The 22,614-nt window shown below is 44.2% G+C and overlaps 1 protein-coding gene across 1 annotated transcript in view; it reads left to right on the plus strand.

Annotated features, from left to right (window-relative positions):
• The window catches only part of FBN2 (fibrillin 2), a 139,525-nt gene that overhangs the window by 45,822 nt on the left and 71,089 nt on the right, over positions 1 to 22,614 (plus strand). The window contains exons 8-16 of the mRNA XM_035099625.3: positions 3,706 to 3,831; positions 5,302 to 5,454; positions 6,783 to 7,016; positions 7,317 to 7,454; positions 11,483 to 11,602; positions 18,337 to 18,462; positions 19,616 to 19,738; positions 20,100 to 20,222; positions 22,242 to 22,394. Of these exons, the coding sequence (XP_034955516.3) occupies positions 3,706 to 3,831; positions 5,302 to 5,454; positions 6,783 to 7,016; positions 7,317 to 7,454; positions 11,483 to 11,602; positions 18,337 to 18,462; positions 19,616 to 19,738; positions 20,100 to 20,222; positions 22,242 to 22,394 (1,296 nt within the window). The remainder of the gene's footprint in view (positions 1 to 3,705; positions 3,832 to 5,301; positions 5,455 to 6,782; positions 7,017 to 7,316; positions 7,455 to 11,482; positions 11,603 to 18,336; positions 18,463 to 19,615; positions 19,739 to 20,099; positions 20,223 to 22,241; positions 22,395 to 22,614) is intronic.

Here is a 22,614-nt window from a genome sequence, read left to right on the forward strand (position 1 = left end):
AAAGAAACATGTACTATTCTAATGCTTTGCGCACTTTAGTACAGTGTGAGGCACACCATAGAACCAGTGGGGACCACGTAAGAACTGACGTGGATCCTGAAATCACAATCTGAGGCCCTTCTTTGTGTGTACCTCCTCTGCAAGAGGTCTAGAGGGCAGCAACAGAATAACAGGCCACATATCATACACTGCATAGTCTGATAGGTGATTTTAGGTGATTTTTGTGCCCCGCTCCGGGGAGAGGTGCTGGTTTCGCCAATCCTTAGATGCACCTGTAGGTTCCTTTGAGCCTGCATGGTATGGTGCCTAAAGCAAGAAATCTGGGTCTTCCTTGAAGCTTCTCAGTCAAGTTAAAAATAGAAAAGCCAGACCCTCCAAGTGTCCCTATTTTCCAGGGACGCTTAGAGAAGCCATTCCTGGTTTCTGATTTGATCCCGGAATGTCCCACTTTCCCTTAGGATCTCCCTATTTTCATCGGAGAAATGTTGGAAGGTCTGGTAGGATGTTCCTGAAGAAATGTTGGAGAGTATGGAGTTATCCAACCCCTGAGCCGTCTGAAGGCAATCCTGTATTGGGAAGTGTTTGTTTAAATGTTTAATGTTTTATTATGTTTTTATATATGTTGGAAGCTGCCCAGGGTGGCTGGGGCAACCCAGTAAGATGTGTGGGGTATAAATAGTAAAATTATCATTATGGAATGAGACATCCCTGTTTTCATCGGGAAAATGCTGCAGGATATGAAAAACTACTTAATAGTATGTAAACAAGGCTTTGTGCCCCTTTTAGGTTCTTGACTGTGACCAAAGGGCGGGGGGCAAGCAGAGAGAGGAGCCAATGGAACACAATGGAAGAGACAGGGAAGGAGAAACTACCTGGAGTGGGAATGGTCCTGGCATTGTCTCTTATAGGCTTGGGAAGACTGAATTAGTTTACGCCAGGCATGGCCAAATATGTCCCTCCAGCTGTTTTGGGGCTACAATTCCCACCATCCCTGACCACTGGTCCTGTTAGCTAGGGATGATGTGAGTTGTAGTCCCAAAACAGCTGGAGGGCCAAGTTTGGCCATGCCTGGTTTTCAGAATCTAGTTGAGGACAGGACTCATAAAGACTGAACAATGTGGGTTCCATGAGAAAACTATTAAAAGTCCAGTTTTCTGAGGGGTGGTGTAGCACATTACACCTCGTAGGCAATCACTTACTTTGTGCAATTACGTATAGAGTGAAAATCTAAGAGTCATTGCCGGGGGGTGGAGGGTGGGCTTCGCAGAATGAAAGCAAGGATGAGCAATTCCCCCTACTTCAGAACAAAAGCAAAACATTTGTTCCGAAATGGTTTAGTCACCCCTATGAGGTTATAACTTACGAACTATATTGTACACTTCCCCTTCTGTGTGTCTGGCATCAGAGTGACACAATGCAACACGGAATGACCCTGCTGTGAAACAGACTCTTGTCAGGAAGATTATGTGTATGAGATGCTCTCAGGAATTAATCCCGTTTAAAGTCCAGAAATAATTTCCCCTCGCTCCCCACTTTCCATGAGAAGCTGACAAATTCTACTACACTAAACCGCCTTTTCTTCTCACTACATTCACTTATACAGGGATCTGTTGGGTGACTGTAACATAGGAAAAAAAACCTAGAGATCTGAATTGCAGTGAAAGTGAATGTACTGTTTTCATTTCTAGTCTAGGGAATATTAGCAGACATTTGTCTGATCCTGGTGGAAATAAAGGGATACATTTTATACCCTCTTGTGGTCACTTTGGGTTAATTCATTCTTGGGGCACATACTTATTAGAACAAGCAGGGTTAAATATAAACGTCCTGCGTTGCTTTTTTTTGGCTGCCACATAGTAAGCACCTACATTTCACTTTGTAATGAGATCACTTACGGTAATTCCTGCCTTTGTTTTTTGAGAATGTGGTGTTTTGTTTTGTTGGTCAGGGTAGTGGCTACAATGGGAGAAACTGGGCAGGCTGTATTCATTCCAGCTCTGGAGAAGTTGTAAAAAAAGAAGTGCTTTTTTTTTAAAAAAGAGCTATAAACATGATTGTACTTTTTCCTGACACACATTACACCATGTATGATCCTCTGCATGCTGAGTAATGGCAACTACAATCAAATTGTATGTGTTTTCTGTTGTGTAGTGAAATTTGATTCCAGTTGTCATTACTGAGCATGCTGTATTACGTTTGAGCATGCTTGGTAACATTATATATACAAATGTGGCAGGTATGATACACTGGCACAGGGGAACTTGAAGAAGTCCAATATTTACTAGCGCAGTCCATCAGGTGGTGTAGTTAGAGCACAGTACAAATATTTGTATTCATAACAGGGTGGATAAAAGTAAGATTATTGGGCAGTTTCTCTGCCTACAAGATATTATCACAGATGCTTGGTTTACTTTTGCAGTTCTCAAAACTGAATTTGACTCAACAGAGATCACATGCCTCTCCTTCACAGAAAAAATGTTATAACATGAACAGTGTTGAGAAAAAGACCTTAATCCTATTGTTCTACAAACCTATGAATACAGAAACAACCCCTTCAGTGCTAAGTTTCAAGAAGTTCAGTGAATAGAATAGAAACAATATTTTTCTGATTGTTTGGAGTGGACAGTATTTAAATTTTTCATGTGTAGGCTGGGCTGACAGTCTAAGTTTCTTAAAATATATATATTTTGTTTTTGTTTAGCCAAATTAGTTAACAAACATGGATGCTTGTTTAAGCAAATAACGTATGCTGTAATGTTATTGTTTCAGTTGAATAAATCTATTTAAATTGTTATTATTAAGATAATGATTATTTTTCTCCTTCCTAAGTACAACGGTAAAGTTGTCCGAATATGAATGATTAACCTATTAAACTGGGGATAAAAAACTAATATGAAAAGTTGTTATTCTAAAAATCTTCATCTACTTGCATATTAAAGTTATACCAGCAAGAATTAGTCTTTATGTAGAAAACTATGATTTAAATCAAGCCGTACTGACTAGTGATTTAAATTGTGATTTAAATTGTGATTTAAATCAGTTTGATTTAAATCAAATCCACCCTGATTCATGCCTGCATAAGTGTGATGGCATAGATAAGTTTCCAGAGGTCATTTAAATATTAAAAGAGACAGCACCTATTGCATCTGTTGGCAAGAGCATTCCACACTAAAGGCTTGATGATGCTAAAGGCTTGGGTTCTTGTTGCCATCAGGTGAGCCTTGCCAGTCGGTGAGGAGCAGGGGCAACTAACAAGGTTCCTGCAGGTTAATTCAGGAAATGAGCTAGGATATAAATGTTTGGGAACCTGGGGTACCTGAACCTAAGTTGTGCCACAAATGCCAGGGGGCTGAGAAGTATTCAGCCAGTGCTACTTTCTGAATATTAGAGTGGAAGCACTATAATGCTGTGCCTCTGATAAACCATCCCACTAAATGAGTCCAAGAGGATTCCATGGTCTGTTGGTGTCAAAAATTGCTGAGCGATCAAGCAGAAGTAACAGGGTTGCACTCCCCCATCTCTCATGATAAGGTCAGAGCAATCAAGGCTGATTTGGTTCCGAAACCAGGTCTGAACCCAGGTTGTAGTAGATCTAGCTAATCAATCTCATCCAGGAACTGCTGCATATAGGAATCAGTCTCATCCAGGAACTCCTAAGGAAGAAAAAAGATTTCAAAGGTGTTCTTCATCTGCTTCTGTCTCCAGATATTAATGAGTGCAGCCTCATTCCAGGAATATGTGATGCTGGTGAATGTTCCAACACTGTGGGAAGTTATTTTTGCCTCTGTCCACGTGGTTTTGTGACATCGACAGATGGCTCTCATTGCATTGGTAGGTATATTATTTTATGGACCCTTTGGAGGGTCTCAAAGCTCATTGCTGGCCAGTTCTAACCTGCTGTTCCTTGGACAGTTCATTAAGGTTTCTAGTCTATCAACTTAACTTGCTAGTCTTTGGTCATCATACAACACTGGTCACATTCCACAATCTCCCCATTTGTAGAGGAAGGAGCTGTGATCCTTGCATGCACTGACCATTAAAATAAATAAATGGAAGTGTGTTTACAAAAAAGACTCTGGGACCTTCTGGTGAAGGGTGGATAAGAAATACAAGAATAACAGCAATAATTTTATACAGTTTGGTTATAGTCTACTTCCATGGTTTAAGATTGTGTCATTTCCAAACTATACGTAATTCAACTTTATGATGTTTGGAAAACAAGACATGAGGAAACTAAAATTATACTATTTACCTAATCCAGCCTCTACTGAACTTGAAGGGGAAACTCAAATTGATTTCTGATGAAGATTAATCTGATTCTTCTTTAATATTGTAAAGTTTGTCTTGGATTGGTGTTTATAACTACAAAGTCAATATTTGAAAGTTATTCCTATGAAGCTAGAATACATCGACAGAAAAGATTGCTATTTCATTCAGCCTAAGTATCCTCTAATGCCCCACGAGGAAAAGTGGCCAAGAAGATGGATTTATTTCTGTGCTTGTATGTCAGCAGTCAAAGCCTAAAACAGGCATCCCCAAACTGCGGCCCTCCAGATGTTTTGGCCTACAACTCCCATGATCCCTAGCTAACAGGACCAGTGGTCAGGGATGATGGGAATTGTAGTCCAAAACATCTGGAGGGCCGAAGTTTGAGGGCGCCTGGCCTAAAAACTTCTGATATCAGGTAGCCAGTTGGGGAGAAAAGCAAATACATTCCTTTCTCTTGAATTTCTAGTTAATGCACGTGTTACTTTAAACCACCAGAGGGCACTGTTTGTTTAGCAATCTAGCCCACAATTGTAGCCCTTCTGTCTAACTTGACTGAGCCTTTTAGAGGATGAGTTATTTTGGTTTATTGTTAACTCCCAACTTGTTGAGACACGATGTCTATTATTTTCTCTCTCATCTCCATTCATCCTGTAAATATTTCCTACATGAATATAGCCTTCGAACTCTAGAAACTGTAAGCAGTTATTCCAAAAGTTACCTAATCTGCAATGTCTACTAACAGCAAGGAATGCTACCTTCCAGTTTATCTCTGCCTTGTAGCATGAATGCAGGAGTTTTATGGCCTTTTAGGCTGCATGGTTGTCATTTGTCAACTGTAGCAGCCAGTAGTAGATGGGCTCTCTGCACAGAACTGACAGCCATAAACTGCATTGCACAATGTGTTCTACTGCATTGATAATATTCACATTTGTTCACCCAGTTTATTTAAATGCTACCTTAGGGTTAAGAAAATGCTTTAAAATGACTTATATAAGCAGTCTGTTAGTAATTTTTCTCGTGATCAATATCCAGATCAAAGAGCAGGTACATGTTTCTCCAGTCTGGTGAATGGTCGCTGTGCACAAGAACTTCCTGGCAGATTTACCAAAATGCAATGCTGCTGTGAATCTGGACGTTGTTGGGCGCTTGGGTCTGTACCAGAAATGTGTCCTGTCAGAGGTTCTGGTGAGTGCTTTTATATGCCCAGTTTTAGCTAGGATTGCTGGAATAATATTACACCAATTTTGAAAATCAAGCTTAGATATGAAAAAAATTATAATTGCATTTTGCTTCAAAAGTATAGTACATGAAGTTCCCAGCCTGCACTTGTCTCTGATCAGTGACTGTTAAGTGGCAGCCTCTTTCTATTACTATTGAAAATACCGTGATTATTTAAAGCTGTGATTATTTAAAGCAGTCATAGTTCATTTCGATTTAAAGAAATAATGACTCCTTGTACTGCTTATTTTTAATTGTTATATGAAATTGAACTGGAAGTATACAAGGCACCCGTATTTCATTTTATTTCTCCAAATAACCTGGGAGGAAGAGGTTTGAATACAGAAACATTCAAATTTGCAGAAAATGTCTGAAATAAAACAGAAATCCTCCAGGAACATTAACTTAAAAGAGCTGCCTTTTCAACATAAGAGAATGCAAGTTTTCTATGTTTGTATTTATTATCTGCCCTGCTGTATTGAAGTCTCTCCTGGTCCAAATGCCTTATGTCTTTGTGACCTGCTTTTACCTCCCTTTGAACTTTTTTTGGGTCATGCTAATCCCAACACACACCACCTGCATTCCATAGTGATCTGGCTCCATATCACTCATATCCTCATCCTTACTATATTCCCTTTAGAATCCCTAAATGTTTTCTAAACAATCTTAATATAAATAATATTCTGCCTATTCCAAAGAATAAAATAACTTGGAGAGATATATTCTCTTGGAGTTGGCTGAGATTTTGTGTATTATTCTAAATGAGTGTTCTCAGCTGTCTCCAGTGCTTGCTTAGCAAATTAATGTGAATGGGCTAGGAGACAATGGTTAGTGATGGCGACCAATTCCATATTTACTCATGTGAGTACACATTTGGAGATGGGTGTGAACATTTACATGAATACAAACAGTATAATCAAAAACTGTACAGAAATTATGGTTTATCTTGATAAATTACACCCTTTCTGGAAGCAAAATTCATATCGGTGCAAGAAGTATATTTTTCTTTCGGTCAGCCTTGGGGGACTTAAAACAAGGTAGAAGAAAGAATATCCTCTATTTCTGAGCTGCTGAATAGTTGAGAATAAATTCTGTCATGATAACTCTTGGAGTAACCTTGCAAAAATTAGCTCTGCCCAAAGCTAATTGAGGTGGCAAAATCTCTAATATGGTAAGTAATAGTATGTTTTTAAGTGAGTATCTTATTTTCCAAAATTGATAAACTGGTGTATGTTCCTTCTTCCTTGTGAAAAGATGAGGTATTAATGCTTCTGTGTTGTTTTTCATTTCTGTAGATGAATATCGCAGGTTGTGCATAGATGGCATTCCTGTCATAGGGGGCTCCAGACCTGGTGGCACAGGAGGAAATGGGTTCTTTCCTGGAGGAAATGGAAATGGCTATGGCCCAGGAGGAACAGGATTCATCCCCCTTCCTGGGGGAAATGGTTTTTCCCCTGGTGTGGGTGGGGCTGGAGTTGGGACTGGTGGCCAAGGTCCCACAGGAAATGGCCCCATCATTACAGGGCTGAGTAAGTTGCCATATTTGATTGTTTCCATGCAGTGGATAATTGGTGTGTGTGTGTAGAAGTAGTAGTAGTAGTAGTTGAGAGAATGAGTGAGTATTCCCTACCACTGTCAATACTGCTGATTGCAAGTTAAAATAAATATGTTGTTGTTGTTTAGTCATTTAGTCGTGTCCGACTCTTCGTGACCCCATGGAATAAATATACTATGAAAAATAAATATACTATGGGAAATAAAGTCATTTGATCATCTGGACCTAACTTTAATGTTGTAATAGAACTTGGATCTGTTTTTCCTCCCCTTAGCAATACTCAATCAAACAATAGATATTTGTAAACACCATCCAAATCTTTGTTTAAATGGACGCTGCATCCCAACGATTTCCAGTTATCGATGCGAATGCAATATGGGGTATAAACAAGATGCAAATGGAGACTGTATTGGTGAGTGCAATTTCCGATTTCACCTCTTTTCATCCGATCAGTAAACATCTTTAAAATACCTCTTCGATAGAGATACTGAAATATATCTTGTAAAAAGATGCTGAAATATTAAAAGGCCCCCAATGTGCGCTTGAGACTTTATTGCAGTGAGATGTAGATTAATGTGATAACTATGAAGAATTATTTTATCACTTATTTTTACCATATTGTTATAAAACTTATAAACACTTATGTACACTGATGCAAATGCTTACTAGTTTTCTGCTGGACAACTCTTATTTTTTACAAAATGTATTGAGCATCTTGCATGGTTGGACTGCACACACAAAAAATGGCCAATAGTTTAAGCAGCCTCTACTCTCCAGCCCTTCCTCTGGTCAGATTGGGAGCCTACCAAGGCCACTCTTGGTTGAGAGAAACTATTGAGGGAAGTAACAAGGAACTCTGTGTAATGACTAGATGATCAAAGAGCTCCTAATAAGAGAACACTTTTCTGGAGGTTTAGCAATCTAATATTAGGAGTGCTGTATCATATGGAAGTAGTTCTTAAATTATTAGAACATACTTGGAAGCAACAGTTTAAAGATGTTACCTAGTGTGTTCTAGTAGTTCAGCAACCACCTCTACAGTTCTAACAATGTATGTATTAATCTGTAAGGCTATTCACTGGGATATTAGTTTTCAACTAACTGGACTGCCCAGTGAAACAAAATAAACTACTAAGTGCTTTGTAATGAACTCCCACAAGAGCTAGGGCATTAAAGAGAGCAGCTGGGACATTTAGAGAGTTGGAAAATGTTCAAAGGAAAACCATTTGAGCAATAATAGGGTACTTTGAGAGGTACAGTGAGCAGATGAGAGAAAAGCCAAAATAGCACTAAGTAGACAATGTGTTCTCATGTGGGGGGCATTTGCAAGGAGATTCTGTTTCTTCAGAAAGGTTTCCAACAAAAAGTAAGAGTTTTACTCTTGTCAGGCATTTCCTTATTGAAAAGCTATTGTACGTTTGTCTTTACTCCCTTCCATCACCAGCATTAATACCGTATGGGAGTTTACTAAATTTAAATGAGTTGAACTGAATAGAAATATTCCCTGTAGACTTGAATTTAGTGGAAAAAGCGAACTGCTGGCTGCGCTTAAAAGATTTGCTTATCAGACAGAGTACATGTATTTGCATAGGACATAAAGAAAATATACATCCATAAACTTAGCATTTTCTTTCTGAAGAAACCTTGCCAAGGCAGAAGGTGTGTTATGTTTGTTGTTTATACATATCTTCCACCCATGAATATATTAACAGTTCAGTACAGTACATTCCTTTAAGAAGTTCTTTTATTTTCATATGAAGTTAACAGACAGGATATAACAGGCAACACATTCATGAGGACCTGTGGGCTAGTTGAAATAATATCAACAGTGCTTTAATTTTTGGGCTTTGTTCTGATGAAATTATTGGCGTTGCGTGCTTGCTGAGGGCAGAAACAAATAATCCAGAGACAGATTGGCTTGCTGTGCATGAGTGCAAAATGTTTTTGCTTAGAAAAATAATCAAATTCTGCAGGGAAGTTTGTGGGGGAGGAGGAATCCCCAGGTTACTGTGTACAATTCAGACAGAAAATTATAAAAGTCAGTGCTGAATGGCTGCTACATTTGATTATTTTAATATATCCTGTTCTCTTCATATTGCTTCATGTTTATGGCTTTGCTGCAGTTTTCTCAACTACATGCTCAAAAGTAAGTGGTGTGTGAAATTAAGTTGGGGGGTTTTGCATGAGAAATGGGGACTGTGGGTATAGTATTAGATAGAATATTGTCATAATCTGCCAGGTTAGATTTCTGATGTACCGTATACAGTCATACCTCGACATCCGAACGCTTCGACTTCCGAAGGTTTCGACTTCCGAAGTCGACAACCCCGGAAGTCTTTTCATCGTGCATGCGTCGGCCGCGCACTTCGACATCCGAAAACCTCGACTTACAAAGACGGCCGCGGAATGGATCGTCTTCGTAAGTCGAGGTACCACTGTATATTGTACTTTTCACTGGTGTGGGCAAATAACTTAGAATCCTTTTTATATGTGATTTAATTTACATTGAGTAAAAATTTATTAGCAGCTTGATGTGCAAACTCTTGCACAAGGTCTTCAGGGGAGAAAAAAGAGAGACAGCGACCGTTTTAGGCATGTCCGATATGTGCGCAGCTGTGCACATGCGCATCACACTGAACCCAGAACTGAAAATGCCACAAAAGAGGGTAGAATGGGGTATGGCAGGGGCAGGGTGAAGGAAGCGGTTTGTTTTGATGATTTTTCAATGGTGTTTCAAATATACACATTTTCACATAAACTTGAGGTGCCTTGGACTATAACCCCTACGTAAGTTGGGAGTTGCTTGTACTTTTGGATGTGCAATGTGGTAGACAAATTTGGAGAGTTTTTGTCCAAAGCCTGCAAAGAGAAGCTCCGTTTCCATGCTTGCTTTGGGGACAATGTGAATCTGATTCTGTATCCTGAGAGTTGTTCCCCCTTGAAACTGTGGGTGATGGGTTGGGGGAACAGCTTCCCTTGGCAGCCTCTAGTTCTCCTCCTGCTGGACGACAGGCTACCATTTGCTCATTACAGCCAACTCAGAAAACCAATGCTTTAGCCAAACTAACAGGAGCTCACTGTAAAGTTTCCAGAAAGGAACAACAGAGCTAAAACTCAAGGACTTAACCCAGAAAAAGAAAGGCAAAAGATGCATCAAATTTTGTACACATCAAATTTTGTACGCAACAAGAGTTTGAAAGCGATCCCAGGAAGAAAGGACAGGCTGAAGGGAAAAGACAATGAGCAGAATGGGAAAGCTCTGGCAAGAAACTATTGCCTTTTCACCACAGAGATGAAAATCACACGTGGTTCAGAATGTATTGTCAGTTTCACTGCTGTTCAGATAGGTCAGGCATCCCCAAACTTCGGCCCTCCAGATGTTTTGGAGTACAATTCCCATCTTCCCCAACCACTGGTCCTGTTAGCTAGGGATCATGGGAGTTGTAGGCCAAAACATCTGGAGGGTGGCAGTTTGGGGATGCCTGAGATAGGTACTAGAGTCCCAGAACGTAGGTGAAATGGCAATGGGTTTCTTAAACTGTTGTCCATTTTACCTCTGTAATAAGGAGGTTTATCCTGCATAGGTGGGGACGGGGGCTTTTTCATTTGATCACTGCTCATTTCAGTATGCACACATTTCTCCCAGTTTAAGGAAGACATTGTGCCTGATCTAATTGCCACTGCAAAAAGAAGGAAGGAAGCTAATGCCATAATGCCATATGAAAATCTGTGCCATAAACAGCTGATAAACCTCTTCCCAGGTGTATGATCAGGCTGTTAACTAAAACACTTCATTCAAAATCATAAATATGAATGGTTGTTGATTTAAGGAAATGCCCATAAACAGAAACAAGGAGTTGCATTATATGTAGTAAGTAATGGGCTCGCATGGTTGCTTTTCTGTAGTTAAGCTACATTTGGCAGCCACCTCCATGTGAAGAGCCATGTCTTGTGAGTTCAGTCAGTGCATTTGACTGCTGTGATGCTATGTGTTTGTCAATCCTGATACTTCGTTTTTCCACATGATCCAAGTGTGTTGAAACCTATCCTAAAATCGGCAGCCAGGCACATCTCCAAAACACGGAAAGGCAAATTAACAATGGAGAAACAAGAACTATGTGATTCAGCCCTAGTAATCTAGTGACAAGTGTATATTTATATTTCTTAATTGCTTTATTTTCTTTCTCTACCTAGATTTTATTTTATTTATTTAAGAAGCATGAGATGCTGCATATTTTTCAAAACAGACTGAGTGGGCTGTATTAGGTAATGACTATATACTGAGAATCATGGTGCAAGTCTCTCTTTTTTAGATTAGTGTTTTGAATCAGTTTCTGCTGAAGAAAGTGAAATTTATTTCTCTGTTCAGAAATTGTACTTGTTAGGAACTCTTTTGTATAACTTGTGAAATCTGATTGTCTTCTTTTCTGATATCAACAGATGTTGATGAGTGCATATCAAATCCATGCACTAATGGAGACTGTGTGAACACACCTGGTTCTTATTATTGCAAATGCCATACAGGTTTCCAGAGAACACCTACAAAGCAGGCTTGCATTGGTAAGAACACCATACTTCCGCAATTAATTGTGCTTATATTTGACCTGAGTTTGATCTGGCTCCCCACCCCCCCTTAGATTATCCAATACGATTTTGAATTGCCTTTTCAGCAAACGGTGACAGTGATGTAGTATTTACAAACCCTACACAAATCTGGAATGGAGTCTGTAAAATGGTTGGATGGCGCCCTGTACACCTCCTTCTGGCGCCTGTTGCAGCCAGGCTGGTGCCAAATGTATTGCTCTGCTTTCCTTTGGACCACATTAGTGAGGCCGACAGGGAGGTCTTGTCATTTGGGCAGCCCAGGACCTCCATACACACTGTCCAGGCTTGTGCCCTGGAGTTCAGTGCTACTAACACAGCAAAATCAATGTGGGAAGTAGCAGTTATGAGTCACCAGTCTTTGCAGCCACAGCAGGCGCTGTGATTCTTCAGTGGTTCATTTCGCCTCCAGAGGCACACACTATTGTCCCTTGAGACAGAGGGATGCTAACAAAAAGAAAGGGAAAAAGTGTTATTACAGGAGCAGACTTTGTCAAATCTGCTTGCATTTGAAAAATCAAGTGATTGTGGACAGATAAAATACTTGATATTTGGTATATATTAAAGCTATAGGGTTCACATCTCAAATGTACAGGACACAATCTAGCTAAATTTAGTTATGTGAGTTCCATTACGCTGAGTAGTGGGACAGTGGTGGTGTCAAGTCTGGATCTGTAAACAGATTTCAAATATACTGACAAGCTACTTCATGTTTGCTTCCTGTCACAGTGGCCGGAGTGGGCTACTTCAGAGTAACGACGCTACGCAGCTCTGCATTTTATTCTTTTATTGGTGCTGCGTATTTACAGTGCTGAAGTCATTGCTATTTACACGGAGTGATGTGGTCAGTCGGTTCCAGAACCTCCGAATGGCTTTTGGCGCGTCTTTCTCCAACACAAAAGCTTTGGCAGACCCATCCTCTTTCCCCTCCTCTTTCTGCGTAATTCCGGAGTTGGGGGGATGGGTCTCCCCCCCTTATTCGCCCCTTCCTATCCCACCTGGGACCCTGGCTCCTCTACCTTGCCTGAGCCTCGGACACGACTTCCTGCTTCCCCATTGGAATCGGAACTCTCTCTGCTTTCCCCTGTGCTCGGGGATGGGCTTGAACTCAGGAGGGGAGGGACTTCGCGATATCCCCTGTCCCTCACATCCACCCCCCTCCCAAGCTCTCCTTCACCCCTCCCCAGGTCCCCCCCAGGTGTCGGTGACGACTGGAAGCCTAAGAACTCAGTGCCTTCCGAGCCCGTTGGTGTGAACACCTCCCCCCAGTCCTGCGATCCCCCCCCTTCCGCCTGGGAGGACGGGAATCCCAAAAAGTCCGTGGCGTCAGAGCTGGTAGGGGTAAAAATGTTCTGCCAATCTGCTCCTTCCTCTGACTGGGTGGATCTCGGTGACACCCATACCTCATCCTCTGGTTCCTCAAACTCCGCTTCCCAGCGCCATGGTGAACTGCTCTCCCGTGCTTCCTCCCCCTCCCCCTCCCTTTCCATGCGCCAGGGCTTGGGTCTATGGGGAAAGAGGGCGTGAAATTCTTCTACCAGGAATTCCTCCTGTATCTGAGTGGCTGGGACCCATTCATTCTGGGACGGTGGAGCATCCTCCCATGCCATGAGGTACTCCAGGCCCCTCACCCCCCTCCTTGAGTCCAGGATGGCCGTGGCCTCATTGAGTTGCTCCCTGCCTTCTCTCTCCCCCCCTCCCTCAGGGGTTTGTTCGCTGTCTCGGAGCCTGCTGCTTTCCCTGTACGGCGACAGCAGCGATCTATGAAACACTGGGTGCACCCTCATGTCCTCTGGCAGTGCCAGCCTGTATGCCACCGGGTTGACCTGTTGCGTGACCGTGAAGGGGCCCAACCTTCTGGGCGCCAGCTTTTTGCACCTCCCTCTGATGGGAAGGCCCTCCGAGGACAACCAAACTTTGTCCCCCACCCTAATGACCTCCCCCGGTCGCCTGTGGCGATCTGCCCCCTTCTTGTACGCTTCCTTGGCTCTCTCCAAGTGTTCTCTGAGCTGCTGGTGCACCGTCTCCAGTTCCTCTGCCCAATCCTCAGCCTGTGGGCCCTCCTCCTCCTCCTCCCCCTCCCTCTCTGGGAAAGATCTGAGGTCGCGCCTGTAATTGGCCTTAAAGGGCGACACCCCTGTGGAGACGTGCACCGCATTGTTGTAGGCAAATTCTGCCAGTGGCAGGCGATCCACCCAGTCCGTTTGCCGCTGGCTGACGTAGCATCTCAGGTACTGCTGCAGAATGGCGTTGACCCTCTCCGCCTGTCCATTGGTCTGCGGGTGTCTAGCCGTCGACAAGCTGACCTCCACCTGCAGGAGGTTCATGAGCCGCCGCCAGAACCTGGAAACAAATTGGCGGCCACGATCCGAAATAACCCTTAAAGGTAATCCATGCAGTCTGAATACGTGATCCACAAACAGTTTGGCTGTCTCTTCTGCAGAGACCGCCCTGGCACACGGTATAAAGTGGCACATTTTGGACATGAGGTCCACCACCACCAACACTGCGGTCTTGCCCCTGGAAGAAGGCAGATCTGTGATGAAGTCCATGGACACCACTTCCCACGGCCTGTATGGCGTGGCTAAGGGCTCCAGCAATCCCGGTGGCGCTGCTCTGACCACCTTTGCCCGCTGGCAGGTGTCACAGCCCCGTACATAGTCTCGAACATCTTCCCGCACCCCTGGCCACCAGAAGTGTCTCATGACTAGGTGAGCGGTTTTGTCCCTCCCAAAATGACCCGCCGTTGGGTTGTCGTGCATCTGCTTGAGGACCGTACGTCTAAGCTGGGTGGTGGGCAGGTACAGTGCACCCTTGTAGAAAAGCAGCCCCCTGCGTTCTGCAAAGTCTTTTGCCTGCTCCCCCCCCCTCTCAGTTCTCTGAAGATGCGGTTGGCAAATTCATCCGCTGCCGTCAGTGCTGTGAGCTCCGCCTCGCTCACCACTGCTGCTCCGCAGGACCATGCTGACGGGGGGAAAATGTGCCTGGGTGCCGGTGGCGCCTCCTCCTCCATGTACTCTGGCTTGCGGGAGAGGGCATCCGCCCTGACATTCTGCTCTCCCGGGATGTAGTGTATGGAGAAGTTGAAGTTCGAGAAGAACTCTGCCCACCGTATCTGCCGCTGGTTGAGCACCCTGGCAGTTCTCCAGAACTCCAGGTTCTTGTGGTCTGTGCACACCTGGATGGGGTGCTTGGCGCCCACCAGGAAGTGTCTCCAGTGCTGGAACGCAGTGTGGATCGCAAGAAGTTCCCTATCAAACACCGTGTAGTTTCGCTCTGGCTGGGTCAACTTCCTGGAGAAGAAGGCACAGGGTCTCCACTCTCTGTTGGCGTCCAGTTGCAACAAAATGGCGCCCACAGCTTTATCAGAAGCATCTGTCTCCACGCGCAGGGGCGCGTCCTGAACCACGTGGAACAGGTTCTGGTCTGAGGCGAACACCCTCTTGAGGCTTTCGAACGCTGCTTGCGCCTCTGGTGTCCACCTGAACTTCTGCTTGCCTCTCAGGCAGTCAGTGATGGGAGCCGTAACGCGAGAGAAGTTCTTGATGAACTTCCTGTAGAAGTTGGCGAAGCCTAGTAGGCGTTGGGCATCTTTGCGCGTCCTGGGGCTGTGCCAGTCCAGGATGGCCTGCACCTTGTCCTTGTCCATCGCCAGCCCCTTGTCTGACAGCTTGTAGCCCAGGAAGTCCACCTCCTTGGTGTGAAACTTGCACTTCTCCAGCTTCACATACAGGTGGTTCTCCTTCAGGCGCTGCAACACCTCCCTGACATCTTTCACATGCTGCACTGGGTCATCGGAATAGATAAGGATGTCATCCAGGAAGACCAAGCATTTCCTGAAGAGGAGGGACCCCAGGACGTGGTACATGAAGGCCTGGAAGCATGCTGAGCCCCCTTGCAACCCGAAGGGCATCACCAGATATTCAAAAGAGCCCAGAGGCGTGAACATTGTGGTTTTCCATTCATCGCCTTCCCGGATCCTGATCAAGTTGTACGCCCCCCCTCAGGTCTAGCTTGGTGAAAATCTTGCCCCTGCGTGCCGCTGTCAGGAGATCATCCACTCTGGGCATGGGGAAAGCCACTGGCTCTGTCACTGAATTCAGCCGTCTAAAATCCACCACAAGACGGCGCTGTTGCGTGTCTTTCTTGTCCACCCAGAAGACTGGGCTGCCCCCTGCTGCCTTGCTTTCTCTGATGAACCCCCGCTTGAGGTTCTTGTCGATGAAAGCGCGCAGATCCTCCAGTTCCTGGTCCGACATGGCGTACAGCTTGGCTGGGGGTATAGTTGCCCCTGGCACCAGGTTGATCTGGCAGTCAAAAGGCCTGTGTGGGGGTAGGTGGTCGGACTCCGCTTCGCTGAAGACCTCCTGCAGGTCCCAGTACGGCTTGGGTATCGCCTCACCCCCTTTGACGTGCATGGTGGCTACCGTGGCTATCGGAGGCCCCTCCCCTGGTTGGCGCTGCATGCAATGTTCCAGGCAAAAGTCCGATCCAAAAGTGATGCACCTCTGGTGCCAACTGATGGAGGGGTCGTGGCGCGCCAGCCAGCTCATGCCCAAAACGATGGGGGGGTCTGAGATGGTGGTGACGTTGAATGCCAGCGTCTCTGAGTGCCTTCCCACCGTCATTTTCATGGGGGGGTTTGATGAGTGATGGCCCCTCCCAGCAGCTCTCTGCCGTCAATGGTCGCCACGTGCAGAGGAAAATCCAGCTGCAGAAGCTGGATCTGGTGCTCTTCTGCAAAGTTTCTCGAGAAGAAGTTCGCTGACGCCCCACTGTCAATTAGGGCGAGGACCGTCAGGGGATAGCCATTTGGGAGCGTGAGCGTCACTTCTAGAACCACTCCTGCTCTGGGAGGGGTGGGCTGGCTCTGCTCCTCTCTGTGCGGGTGGGTGGGCTGGGGCTGTTGTCTGCTGACTGTGCCTGGCTGCTGCCCCTTGTCTCCTGCAGCCAGGCTTTCTCGTTTCCCTGCTGTGGTGCTGCGTCAGTGGGGGAGGGCACAACCGTTCCCGCCTTTCCTTGCCACTCCCTGCGATGTGGGCAGTCTCTGACGAGATGCTGGGGGGAGTTGCAGAGAAAGCAATTCCCACCCCTTCCCTCCTTGCGTCTTGGCGCCGCTGGGGTTTGAAAAGCCCCCGCGCGCGCGCTATCAATCTGCATGGGTTCCTGGTCCTGGCTGGCCCCAGGCGTGGCTTGAAAGGGTTGTTGGGGGAGTGGCTTCTCCTGCGACCGTGGGAACCAAGCCCGCTTTGCGCGCGTTGCTTGCTTGTCGCTCCACCGGGATTCCTGTCTCACCCCCACCGCCAGAGCCGCTTTGCTCAGCTGATCCATATTACTGGGCTTTGGACCTCTCGAGAGCTCATCCTTCACCTCCTCATGCAACCCCAAGTAGAACGCCGCTTGCATTGGGGGTGACTCCAGTTCCCACCCCAATCTGTGCACCAGCATGGTGAATTTCGCCCAATACGCGCGAACTGTCATATTTCCTTGGCGTAAATTATGAAGTTCCTCCTTAGTCTGGTCCATATGACTATCGGACGAATACATCGTTTTCAAACCTTCTAGAAATAGTTTGACATTCTTCATGCAAGGATTCTTTGTTGCGATTAACGGTCTTAGCCACTCCCTGGCTGCCCCGGTAAGGTGCTCCACAATAAACGCTACCCTGTGCTCATCATCAGGGAACTCATCGTGGTGCAGCTCAAGAGCATACACGATCTCAGTCTCAAAGCCCTGATATTCCCTCGGGTCTCCATTGAACTTGCTTACTAGGGTCCCGGCTCTCCTTCCTGGCAGCACTTGGACTTGGGGTGCCCCTCCCGCCTTGTTTTTCTCTGCATCCAGCTTGTTTTGGAGGTCTACCGCCACCGCCCTTAATTCCTGCTCTCTTTCCTGTAGCGCTCTCACCTGTTCCGCAAGTTGTAGCCGGTCGTCCTGGACCTTCTTAGTCTCTTCTTTAGCTGCCTTCAATTCCCCCTGCGCCTGCAGCGACAGCTGCTGCAGTTCTTGCTGGGCTTGCTCCGCGATCTGCCGCCATCTCTCCGCCTCTGACACGCTCATCCCGGCAACTCCCAAGTAGCCCAAAAAAGGATTCGGAGGTTGCTGTCACAGTGGCCGGAGTGGGCTACTTCAGAGTAACGACGCTACGCAGCTCTGCATTTTATTCTTTTATTGGTGCTGCGTATTTACAGTGCTGAAGTCATTGCTATTTACACGGAGTGATGTGGTCAGTCGGTTCCAGAACCTCCGAATGGCTTTTGGCGCGTCTTTCTCCAACACAAAAGCTTTGGCAGACCCATCCTCTTTCCCCTCCTCTTTCTGCGTAATTCCGGAGTTGGGGGGATGGGTCTCCCCCCCTTATTCGCCCCTTCCTGTCCCACCTGGGACCCTGGCTCCTCTACCTTGCCTGAGCCTCGGACACGACTTCCTGCTTCCCCATTGGAATCGGAACTCTCTCTGCTTTCCCCTGTGCTCGGGGATGGGCTTGAACTCAGGAGGGGAGGGACTTCGCGATATCCCCTGTCCCTCACACTTCCCAATAGCAAAATTGAAAAATATAATTTTCATTAAGTAAGGGGTATGTAAACCTGAAGTTTGGACCCAATGGTCTGAACAAATTTCTTGTTTTCTCTTTGAAACTAGTTGATAATTATTTCATTATAATTCTCTGTCTGCCCCATCCCCCCCTTCAGATCTTGATGAATGTATCCAGAATGGTGTGCTTTGTAAAAACGGCCGATGTGTGAACACTGAGGGAAGTTTCCAATGCATTTGCAATGCTGGGTTTGAACTGACTACTGATGGGAAAAACTGTGTTGGTATGAAATTACTTGTTTTGCTTCTTTGTTCACTTTTAATGCTGATAAAATGTGCAAATTTCCATGCAAGAGTGTTCATACTGTCCTTGTCATTATATGGCAAAGAATAAAGTATATTCATAGGTTAAACATCAACAATTTATATACTGGGACTATACTGTGGGCTTGTTAAAATTTCAGCTACCATTTCAGGGTGTTTTTTTAAATAATAACAAATTCAATTTTAACATAACTTTATTATTTATTTAGCCTTTGCCAGTTAATTACAAAATAGGTTGACACGTAGTACACTGGTCCATATTGGGGGGGGGGAACTATTGCAGTTATCCTTCTGAAATTTGGCTGGATTCATGCCCTCAGAAGGATTTGCACCCCCCCTTTTTTTAAAAGCAACTTTTTGCCCCATTTTGCCCTATTTCTGCAATTTTTATCCTTTTTTATTTTAAAAAAAGGAGCAAAAGTTTCAGGCATTTTTAATTTATCAGTGCTGAATGGAGACAAAATAAAGCATCCTTGGATGTACAGTATCCAAAGTTGAATCAGGCAGCCTATAAAGTGCCTCAGACCAAGGCAGACTGTTGGGCCAATAATGAATCATGGGGCCATGCCTTGCTCTTTGTTTTCTCCCCTCTTCTCCTTCCATGTGTCTGACCAGTGTTTAGATTCTGGCTATTTAAAACCAGTTTTCTGAGATGCCTGAACTTTTGAACTGAATTTAAATGTTGTTTGCAATCCAGGATATGAAACCAGGTTCAGATTCCAATTTTAAATTCTGATTTAAGCAGCACTGCAATGCTTTATATGTGGGGCCGCCTTTGATGGTGGTTGGGATGCTTCAAGTAATGCAGAATGCAATGGCCATAATTTTTAGCGCCCTGAGAAAATGCTAAGAACATGTGCACTGTGGATGCCCTTCATGTCCACTTGTTCAAAGTAGATGAACTGAAGTTTTCACTTTCCAGTTGGATCACTCTCTTAAGGTATAGCCAAGTTTGGCACAAAATGATTAAAAGAAAGATTTGCCATTCATTTTATGTGACTTCACCCATTTGTTTTTCTGGTAGAAAGATTCTCATTAAATGAGACAAATCTTGAAAGGGATCTTGAGTAATTTCTTCAAGGATTAAATATATCTACTAATTTATTTTTCTAGATCATGACGAATGCACAACTACCAACATGTGTTTGAATGGCATGTGTATAAATGAGGATGGAAGTTTCAAATGCATCTGCAAACCGGGCTTTGTCTTGGCTCCTAATGGGCGCTACTGTACTGGTATGTAAGACACCATATTATGGCAATCTTGACACTCTCTCTCTCTCTCTCTCTCTCTCTCTCTCTCTCTCTCTCTCTCTCTCTCTCACACACACACACACACACACACACACACACACACTCACACACACACCCCTATGTGCTGACATAGGAAAAGTTTCCACTGAATTGTGCCAGCGTTGAGGTTTGTGCCCTTTGATCAAAATTTGCCCCGAGCCTATTCATTGATTGTTTATTTAATCCACATATGAATCATCAGTGGAAGCAGTTGGTGAATGACATTAGAAGGCCACAATTACACAATTTTATAAGAAAATCATGGTTTCAATTACTAATCAGTCAAACATACGTTTTCCTCCAGATATTGATGAGTGCCATCAACCAGGGATTTGCATGAATGGTCACTGCATTAACACCGAGGGCTCGTTTCGTTGTGATTGTCCACCAGGCCTAGCAGTGGGAGTTGATGGTCGTGTTTGTGTAGGTAAGAGACACTTTTACAGTTTAATGTGATAAAGTTTAAACAAATATGGGTGAGAGCCAAATGTGGCAGCTGCTAGTACAACAGTCATTCTGCTAGTGAGGTCCCCATTGTTAATGTAGTGCAACAGCTGGACCCAGTGGGCAGCTTGGGCTAGCAGAAGTGTTGCACAACACTAGAATATCATATACCATTCAGCATTACGGCCACTGGGGCCCTGTGGCTGGGACTGCATTGCTCTTTCGTCTCCTGAATGTCGTGTGTCTTTTCCGAAAGAGAGGGGCAAGGCAGCAGAAGTTTGACACAGTGCTGGTTGTGTATCGGAGCCAACCACTGCTGCTCTGTGTGTGTGTGTGTGTGTGTGTGTGTGTGTGCTATTACATGACTTCCACTTGTGCTAGCACTTCTAACATGAAAATAGCTTTTGCAGAAATGCCTACTTTCCCACTTCTTGTGTTTACAAAGATAAACTGCACTATATGTTCTAAAGCCTATTTTGTCGCATACTTGAAACAGCACATTGTAGTTTCATAGTCCGTCTAGTCTTCTAAATATAAACAAACACTGCCTAATGAAGTAGTAGTGTACACTAAAGTTTTTCATCTCCTCTGTTCTCTACTACTAACTCCTTAATAAATGCAAATTTTTCATTGGCAGTCTGGAAACAACAATGAAAATGAGAATGTTTAGGTTTGGCATTGTGCCAACCTAGCAGTTCGAAAGCACATCAAAGTGCAAGTAGATAAATAGATACCGCTCCGGCGGAAAGGTAAACGGCGTTTCCATGTGCTGCTCTGGTTTGCCAGAAGCGGCTTTGTCATGCTTTCCACATGACCTGGAACCTGTACGCTGGCTCCCTCGGCCAATAACGTGAGATGAGTGCCGCAACCCCAGAGTCGGTCACGACTGGACCTAATGGTCAGGGGTCCCTTTACCTTTACCTTATGATATTGAATCTGTGTAATTCCAGAGCCAGACCCAAAGGGCTAAATCCAAGTTGGCATGAATAACCTATTCAATTCTTAAAATAACCCCAAAGTTATATGGGGATTTCCCCACCTCTCAATTTGCCATAGATTTGTTGATGCTGGGGAAATTTGCCTTGCTGAAAGTACAGGTTTCAGGGCAGAAACTAAAACCTTCTAAGCCCTGGCCCCGCACTAGCAGTAATGTCTGTAGTCCAGGGTGTTTAATTCTCTTTAGGAATACACAATGCTGGTGCTTAAAAGAATCTAACTTGAGATTAGTTGTTAGATTATTTCTTCACTAGAGGCAAAATCAGGAATCATTTAGGAAATTCAGTTCTTCAACAAGATGATATAATTACTCTAGACATGCAGTAATGGGAAGAAATCTTAAATAGTGCATGATAAAAAAAATATCTTACTCATTCTTGTCCCTCTGAACAGAATTTCAAAGTGTGTGTCTACTGTTAACAAATCTACTGTAAATTCTTTTTGGCTTCAAAACCCTCCTTGTTGGCTAAGCTGCAAGAACTTTTGAATGATCTAAGTGATGTAGGCAGAAACTGTAGGCAGCTGAAAAGTGTTTATAGTCTGAGAATTGGCATTTTTTATTAAACATTCTGCTTAGGGCTTTTAGTAGTGCTGACAAGCAGGTTAAATATTTAACAGACTGTATGAAAAGAAAATTTCATTAAGACTGCCGTACTATACACACGTACTGAGTAGACATGTATAGAATTGCAATGTAAATAATCTTAAATCATACACGCATTCATACAAACTCAAAAGTAACCTGCAGGAAATAAAGTTAGGTAAGAGATACGTACTAGAAATAACTTTGGGCATGAACGGAATACCCAGATACAGATATAAGCCTATGTTGGATGTCAGCATTTGGTTGGTAATGGACTTTGTAGAAGCTAAGTTTTGTATTCATTATTAATTAATGAATTGCAGATGTAAAGGTTTTGGGTTCATTTTTTATGTGAAGAGCATTTCTTCATACCATTTCCAGTTGCAAGACAACTCACCTATTGTTGTGCCCAACTCCTCTTAGATACCCATATGCGCAGCACATGCTACGGAGGGATCAAAAAGGGAATATGTGTCCGACCTTTTCCTGGAGCAGTGACAAAATCTGAATGTTGCTGTGCCAATCTGGACTATGGCTTTGGAGAGCCTTGCCACCCATGCCCTGCCAAGAACTCAGGTAAAATTGTGTTCTTCTTTTGATTTTGATGCAAAAATCATCAATCTCTTTTAAAAAGGTGACAGAACTGATTGTGGAAACTATTGAGGGATCTCTCTATTAGCTGCGGCCGGCAAAATTCTTCCAAGGATCTTAGCAAACCGTCTCTTAGCAATATCCGAGGTGACCCTTCCTGAATCCCAAAATAGTTTTCAGCCATCTAGGGGGACAGTGGACATGA

Source organism: Zootoca vivipara, chromosome 10 (assembly GCF_965207765.1).
Source record: "Zootoca vivipara chromosome 10, rZooViv2.hap1.1, whole genome shotgun sequence".
In the NCBI taxonomy this organism is placed as follows: domain Eukaryota; kingdom Metazoa; phylum Chordata; class Lepidosauria; order Squamata; family Lacertidae; genus Zootoca; species Zootoca vivipara.